This window comes from Epinephelus moara, chromosome 18 (genome assembly GCF_006386435.1).
Source record: "Epinephelus moara isolate mb chromosome 18, YSFRI_EMoa_1.0, whole genome shotgun sequence".
Classification (NCBI taxonomy): domain Eukaryota; kingdom Metazoa; phylum Chordata; class Actinopteri; order Perciformes; family Serranidae; genus Epinephelus; species Epinephelus moara.
This window is the reverse complement of record NC_065523.1, coordinates 35,201,578-35,210,228: the sequence shown is the minus strand read 5'-3', so window position 1 is coordinate 35,210,228 and position 8,651 is coordinate 35,201,578. Positions and strand designations below refer to the sequence as shown.

Sequence of the window (8,651 nt, the reverse complement as noted above, 5' to 3'; positions counted from 1 at the left end):
CATATTAGCTAAATATTTAGTTTCACCCAGAACATTTAGATTTAACATTTAACATTTAGGTGCCACATTTAATATTTAGATTTAACTATTTAATATATTTCTAAGTTAACAAATATTGCTGTAAATGTGGTAAAAGGTGACGTTAAAAAATTCACACCACTTTTTTAAACATTGCTTGAAGCTAAATGTGGCAAAATGTTGATGTTATTTTCAGCGTGAGCCAATGTGGCAAAATGTTGATGTTATTTTCAGCGTGAGCCACTTTACAAACGGCACCCCATAGTGGCTCAGTGAGTGGAGCAGGTGTCCCATGTGCGGGGGCAATGTCCTTGCCACAGTGGCCTTGGGTGTGATTCCAGCCTGTGGCCCCTTGCTACATGTCATGCTTGCTACATGACTTATTACTATCCTATCAATTAAAGGCAAAAAGCCCCCAGAAAACAAAAGATATTGTTGTCATAGAAGCAAACCCAAGTGTACATCATATCAACAAAACAAAAACGCTGGGGTGCTTTTTATATGAAGCACTGGAAGCTCTTTTCTGATAAAGAAAAACAGTATGAAGACACACACCTTTAGAGTAAGAGAAAATGAAAAGGCAAAAGTCATCTGGCGTGCAATACAAAAAAAAAAAAATAGAAATAAAATTTAAAAAGAAAAAATGAAGGCAGTGAAATTTGCAAATTTGCACATACCATATTCTTTTGCTATCCATAATTTTGTTTGCTTGCTCGGTTCTTTTTTTGTGTTGTCTTCTAAGTAAAGTCTACTTCTTGTCTGTAATAATAATAATAATTAAAAAAATTAAATCAGGAGGGGGAGGCCTGCTTAGAGCAATGAATGCACTAGGTTTGGCACTGGAAACATTTTGTTTTGCACAGGTGTTCATGGTTTCCAGAGGATGACTCTTTGTGACTTTGGTGATCCCCTGACTTTTCCTCTAGCACAACCAGCAGGTTTACATTTGAATTAAATGTCTGAACAATTATTCGATGAATTCTTACTTAATTTGGCGCCGCTGTAATCACTTTGAAGAATTTTCCATTAGTGCAGCCATCGGGTCAAAAAATCCACATTATTTTCTAATGCTTTGGTTTATGACCAAAAACCAGTGAAACTAATGACATTCCCATCAGTGCAGATCAGCAAATGTTTGCATGTAACTCACTAAACTAAGATTGTGAACATGGAGAACATTATACCTGCTGAACACTGGGATCTTTGCAGTGTCATTGTGAACATGTGGCCATGCTGATGTTATCAATTAGCTCAAAGCTTCCCTGTCCCTACAGAGCTGTTAACATGGCTGTAGACTCTCAGTATTCTTTAACAACAAGTATTAACTTTTGACATTGTTTGAAAATATAATATAAATGTGTACCATGAGGGTTGGATCAGTCTTATTGAGAAGAAACAGCAGGATGGAGATGGTTGACTTACCTAAGCAGCACTTCACTCTACTGCACAGCAACATTTTCTTGTTCCTGGCTCATGTGACTGAGTTCACCAATCAGAAGTTAGGAAGACAGACTGAGGTAAATGATAGAAAAACCACAGAGGTAGATTCATCACATTATTGTCACTGTTTCATCATCACTGATAAAAGTATTTAAATGTGTAAAACTGTGAATAGTTCACTGTGTAAAAACACTATTAACTTAAAAATATGCATTAACTTCACTTCTGAACCTTACCATAGTGAGCCTACAACTTTTTATGGTTTTCTTTATGTAAATTAACAACGGAGAGCTGCAGCTGGAGAAAGAGTTAAAGGCTTTACAATGCAGGAAATGTCCGCTACCGTTAGTGAACAGGATAAATGAAAGCAGAACCAGATTTGCTATCTTTGTGTTTTATCTGATTTTTGTAGCTTCCTCTTGGATATGTGCTGCTCATGGTCTGGCACATGGTCACAACCTTTTCATAAAATCGTGACCTCATCTGTGCTCTGTGCCAGGGAACATCCTGTACACAGCAACATAAGAAGGAAATAAGAAAATACAGACAGAGGGCAGTGTCTCTGCAGATAAATACACCACCACACTGAGAGTAGTTCATAAGTCAGTCTCTCCGGGAATTTGCATGCTGTTTTTGGATTGTTGCGGCCTAGAAAGCCAGATTTTTGTGTCTTTTTCTTTAGTGTCCACCATCTACTAAATATATACTACAGTCTATGGTCAAGACGCATCAAGAAGTGCAATGTAGCCAATCAGAGGCAGAGCAGGGCGGGCCTTGTCAAGAAAAGCCAATAGCAAAGCAGCAAGCAGAATAAACTGAAGGATTAATATTTGATGTCGTATGGAAGTGTTTCCCTCGTCTCGCTGGCGTCAGTCACATTACTCATCCTCAGTTTCATTATCCTTACTTTTATCCAGACCTCTGCAGGAACAAAGTCTTCTGGGGAAAATTGCTTGTAACTTTTACAGGTGCTACCACACTGGTCACTCAATTAATCAACTTCGCTACCGAAAAGCTATTTGACTCAGAAAGTCGTGACGTTACCACCACGCCAATGAGAAATGCAGTCGAGTTAGTAACGTCGCAACTTATAGTGACGCTGTTACCGGCTCTCCCTTTTTCCCCTTCCAACCTCATGAGAAGGCCATGTTTAATGTTTTGTTGTGAGGACTGTAATAAAGTCATTGTTGGTGAACGGCGCCCGAATGTCTCGCCATTCTTCCTGCTGCAGAGTGGCCTGCACCGCTAGAAGCTAGTTACCAGCTAATAAGAAGCTAAGTTAATGTTAATAAGCCAGGGTGTTCCCAACTACGGTTCAGGGCTGGTAAGCTGTCACTGAGAGAGAGGTAACAATGCTTCTGCCCAACACTGTCAATAACTATTGGGTAGCATTAGCTTTGTGATGCTAAGTGTTAGCCCTGTCACTGTGTGAGTGAATCTGTCCCAGACACAGAGCTACATGGTGCGTTTGAGGTCGGAAGTCAGAAGTGGGAATGACGTCACCTCCGAGTTGACAACAGTTTATGCATTCTAGTTGACAACAGTGGACAAGTCGGAAAAAACATGGACGTTACTGTTCTACCGTTGGGCTAGCTGTAGCCACTGTTAGCAATATCAGTTGATAACAATGCTCTATGTGGTAATTTGCACATACAGACAGCGTAGCAACATGCCCACGGATAAAAATTGAACAGTACTACGGGTATGGCTGACCTAATGTAAAACAAATAAGATAAAAATGCTATAAACAGTACTTTAGCAGAGTGTTTACTCACTATGTATGTGACCGGCAGCCATCTCGAATTCGTAAGTCGGGGTTGATGTGGTTGCTCCGAGTTTCCGAGTTGGAAATCCGATCTCAAGGTGCGTTCGAGTTTAAACTTCCGACAGGGAACTGGGAATTTCCGACCTCAGAGTACAAGTGCAAGTACAAGTGTTAAGTGTTAATTTTAACATAAATTGTTATGCTGTAGATCACCATCAGCTGTGAACACCTCATAGGAAATTACAGCTGGTGTCATGAAGTGGGATAACCAACTCACTAATGGTGCAAACTATAAATTAAAACACAAATGACAATAACTAGCATAAACCACCATGTTCTGAACAGACATGGCAATTACAAATAATGACACCTGCATTATGGAGCAGAAAACAGCGAACGTAACAGCGAACTACTTAGTCCAGCATGCTGGGAAATGTGGGCGTCACTACAATAGTATAGCTTTAAAAATATTTGTTACTGTGCAACACACATCATTTTTTAACCAGATGATTTAAAGAATCTGAAAATACCTTCAGATTAGCATTTGGGTTTATCAGCTGCTCAGGTCTGTGACTTGGATATAATGGTATAACATGTAAAGCATATAATGGAGTTACATGTGTGTGAAGGCTTTTGGAGTGTGTTGCTGATATGCAGATGTGAGTGTGTATGCAGATGTGTGTGTCTGTGCAGCAGTGGCCTAATGAATGCATCACTCTGCATGTGACCATTTGGTTAAGTGCAGGGGCTGATTTAGGATGAGGGGGGACGATGGTACAAATGACTGCAGGCTTCCCTCTGCTTAATGATACATTTCAGGGAAGCTGCGAGGGAAAACAACAATTTACCCACCCACAATCCCTCTCACTGAATCTCAACAAGCTGCCCACTGCGTGTGTCACCGGTGAACACTTTAATGTGATGTTTGAGAGCGCACACATGTGGGATTCGTATTTAACCCTCTCACACAGAGAGCATCAGTGTGTACGTTAGCCACCGGCTCAGGTACTGCAGATGGCTGGTTTCCTGTGTGCGTGTCTGTGGGGATGACAGGAAGATTACCCAGGCGGTGCTCACCTCCGCTCTGCTCTCCTCACTGAAAAACCAAAGGAACTAAATTCTTGTGTGTTTACATGGCTCGCTGTTTGTGTGTGTGTGTGAGTGTGTGTGTGCAGAGAGGTGGCCTGGGAACCTCTGAGTAGGTAAAAGGGATGTGGGGGCTAAAGACAGGATATGGAGGGAGGAAAGGAGAGTGATAAATTGCACGGGAGATTATCATAATCATTTTCAACATCACTATCACTCAATCACGTCGTTACACGCAGCTCCAAGACACACTCGGCCCTCCTTGTGTGTGTACTTTATCTGTCCGCTTCTTGTCTACAAGTATTTTTATAAAGTGGGGGAAGGAAATTCCTCCCTGTTTTCCATGGCTGCCCCCTGTATTAATGTAGCACAGACTAGCAGCTGAGTATATTTATTTTACTTTTCACAAAGCAGCGGCCGGACAGAGGTATGCGTGTGAAAAGAACTTTAAAGCATCGAAAATATTATTTTCGCTCAAACATAAATAAATAAACACCCAGAAGCCAGGTCCTCACTGGAATGTAGTAATTCTGAATTTTTATGAATGACTGCATTCATGCTCGGCCACGCCCCCTCTGCCCCAAACCTCAGCTCCCTCCGTGTTGGAGGCTCCAAGCCCCGCCCACCTCCCCTCCCTGCAGGGATACCTTGGCCGCGCGCCTGCCTCTTAATTGGTTAAAGGCGGTCTGGGGTGGGCGTGGCCGCCATAAAAAGCACGGGGCTGATATAAAAACAAGCCTCAAAGTTTGATCCATGAAAATGTGCAAGTGATGGAAGAAGGAGAAGAGGAGCATCGCGCATGACGGATTTAACCTTTGTGGACAAAAGCTATTGTTCCTGAGCCGGAGGAGGATTTATTCTGCTGTGACTTACATACTCCTTTTTCTTTCCTGTGACTCAGCTGACAGCATGGGGATACTGCTATTATTTGCTGTCTTGCAGGTGGTGACAGTCAGCCTGGTGAGTGCATGGAGTTTATTTTCTGTCACTGTTTGTTGCTTCATGTCAACACAGAGGAATAAAGACTCACGTGCAGCGGCAGCTCAAATCCGCTTCTGGAGCTGCGGCTGTCGGTCTGCTTTCACTGTGCAGCGTTGCATGTCAAATAATTATGGCCGAAGTAAACCCACTGTTCAGCCGCACACCAGTGAATAATACTGTACCTGTTGTACACTTAACTTCTCCTTCAGTGACTTAGTGTTGGTTGGTAATGTGTGGAGAATCTGTGGTTTCCAAAGTGGGGTTCAGGGACCACCAGAGGTCCTTGGGGGACGCCTCAGGGGGTCCTCAGCAAATTGAGTATTAGGATAGTTCAGGATAGGACTGCTGAGGACTTTCAGAAACATACTGCAACATAAAATGCACGGAAAACGTCACACAAGTAAAAGTTTTTAAGTATTATTATTAGAAATAACTCATAATGACTTAAAAATTATACTGTTGTAAATAATATAATTTAATTATTATTACTGATGCATTAATGTGTAAGAAGCTTTTTACTGCTGTTGGTCAGTATTCTGTATTCAGTAGGTCAGTTAAATCTGTAATAATGCGTTGTTGCACACAACGCAATGTTTTATAGGATCATCATGTGTTTATGCATAGGCGTAACTTTGGGGGGGAGGTGCGGGGGACATGTCCCCCTCAATATTTAGATCATACGCATTTTTCCCCAGTAAAAACATGGAAGTAGCAGAGGACTTTTATTTTGACAGAATAAGAGACAATTCCATCATAAATTTCGACAGGAAAAGGCACAAATTGGTGCATAAACACCAGAATGCATGAACATTTTTTATGTTAAATGCTGTTAAAATTTCTGACAGAGGACCCTGAAACCCACCGTTTATATATGAAAGTAGAACAGGACTTTTAATTTGACAAAATTAAAGACATCTCCACCGTAAATTGACAAGGGAAAAGGCACAAATTGGTGCATAAACACCAGAATACATCAAAAAATTAAATGTTAGATGCTCAAAATTTTCTGGCGGAGGACAACCCATCCCCTGATTTCATGCCCCCCCTCCCAGAAAACATCAAAGTAGCAGAAGACTTTTATTTTGACTAAATAAAAAGACATTTTCACCATAAATTTAGGCAGAAACGGTACAAGTTGGTGCATCGAAATTTACCAGAATACAAGAAATTAAGTGTTTGATGCTCGAAATGTTCTGGCGGAGGACCCCCAAACCCCCCATTTACATGCCACCCCCTCCCAGAAAACTTGAAAGCAGCAGAGGACTTTTATTTTGACACATGAAAAGGCACAAAATAGCGCATTAACACCACAATACATGAACAAATTAAATGCCAAATGCTCAATTTTTTCCCCCAAACCCACCCCAGAAAACATTTAAGTAGCAGTGGACTTTTATTTTGACAAAATTAGAGACATGTCCACCATAAATTGAGGCAGAAACATTACAACTTTGTTCCAAATGTTCACCAGAATGCAGAAAATCAAGTGTTGGATGCTCAAAATTTTCTGGCAGAGGACCCTCAAATCCATCGTTTCATATAAGACCCCCAACATAACCTACACCCTTGTCTTTATGTATGAAAAAATGTTACTTGTACAGTAAAGAACTGTCTAATTAAGTCAAGTAGAGTAAATGTACCATATATTCCTGTGAAATGTAGTGAAGTTGAGTAAATGCACTTGGTTATGTTCCACTGCTGCTCATTTAAATCTACATAAACTGATGAAACTTGGTGTATCAGGGGTTTGTGTGAGCGTTTAAAGGGTTTATTAACCTGAAAAACTTCCACACTTCACTCTTTTACAAAGTATAAGTACATAAGCTTCTATCTTTCTGTACTGTAGCTCCAAAATTACACTACTGTAATATTATCCAACAGTGGAGATAAAAATAAGGCAGATATGAACCCAGTGAACACTATAAATATTATCTGACTTATGCTCCAAGCACCAGGTTATACCCCAGTGATGATGCTAAAAATGGAAAGCTATTGTCCCCACATTGTGCAGTGTCATATCTTTCATCCTCATGAGACTGAGTTGACCCGGTGTCAGCAGCCCACCAGGACCTGGCCCGGGTTGAGACGGTGTCAGAGTCAGGAAGGGATCCTTCAGGTGACTGCGGACAGCTCTCTGTGATCTCTGCTGGGAGTTGTTGGAGTGGCTCTGGAGAAACAAAAGATGTAGGAGCAGGAAGGTGGGGGTGTGGAGGAGGGGATTTTGGGTCAGAGAACGCACCTTTCATCCCCGCTTGCCCGGCGAATGCCAAGCGGAAGGCGACAGAGGGTTACAGATATCCCTGTGGGGCTGGGGACAGTGCTGGGTATTCAGCGAATGTTTAAGCCTCACACACTTTGAGGAATTTCTGTGATCTGCGTAACATGAGTCAAACTATTGTCCTGCCTGGTTCCAGTGTGGCTCCCCCTTAAATGCACCGCATGAAGTGCCAGTATCCAGGTTAACTAACACCGTGTCCCCTCCTGTAGGTGACTGCTGGCTGCCCGGTGGTGTGTGAGTGTCCGGCGGGGCCTCCGTCCTGTCCCCCAGGGGTCAGCTCGGTGCCAGACGGCTGCGGCTGCTGCAAGGTGTGCGCCGCTCAGCTCAACCAGGATTGCCATGAAGGGCGGCCCTGTGACCACCATAAAGGCCTGGAGTGCAACTACGGCAACGATGTGGGCCGTACCCATGGCATCTGCAGGGGTACGTACCACAGAGGGCTGACAGAGAGACAGAGGGGGGGGGGGGGGGGGATGCAGGGGGAGCTTTTGGGTTTACAGAGTTTGGGGTTTAGTTTGGGGTTGAGTGAGGGAATGTGTAACTTCAGGGTGGGGAATCTGGCGTCCGAGCCAAGCGGCTGGAGTCTCTCTTTGATAGGGGCTTCGGGTTTGAAGCCAGTGCCACGTTTCAAAAACAGAGCACCTTCATGAGCTGCGACTGAAACCTGGCCAACTCCGGGATTTATATAAGTAGTTCAGTGTGTACACAAACAGCCCCATGAAACACACGAGCACACGCACGCACAGTGGTATTTTTATATGCCTGTTTATTTGGGGGTGTTTCTATATAAAGGGGGGTATCCAGGGTGTTGCATGGGGAGTCCCACTCAGGGAACGGAGGGGAAGGACATTGTAAACAAGTCAAAACTCTTCTCAGATCTAAGAATAGAGCTCGCTTCATAAATCTGGAGATAGTGTGTCTCTGCCTCTCTCCTCTGATCTCTGCGCGTATTAAAGAGTCATTTACATATGAGCCACTTCCTGTTTGTTGTTTCTCCTGCGGCTTAAGTTTTCATCAGCTTTTTTTCTTTGGATCCAGAATATTGGATACATATGGAGGCAAACAGGAGACAAAAGTGTTTGA

The 8,651-nt window shown here is 42.8% G+C and overlaps 1 protein-coding gene across 1 annotated transcript in view; it reads left to right on the top strand.

The window, feature by feature from the left end:
* The first annotated feature begins 5,070 nt into the window (after positions 1–5,070).
* si:ch211-106h11.3 (CCN family member 1) overlaps positions 5,071–8,651 on the top strand; it is a 16,902-nt gene continuing 13,321 nt past the window's right edge. The window contains exons 1-2 of the mRNA XM_050069242.1: positions 5,071–5,269; positions 7,778–7,991. Of these exons, the coding sequence (XP_049925199.1) occupies positions 5,219–5,269; positions 7,778–7,991 (265 nt within the window). The 5' untranslated portion in view covers positions 5,071–5,218. The remainder of the gene's footprint in view (positions 5,270–7,777; positions 7,992–8,651) is intronic.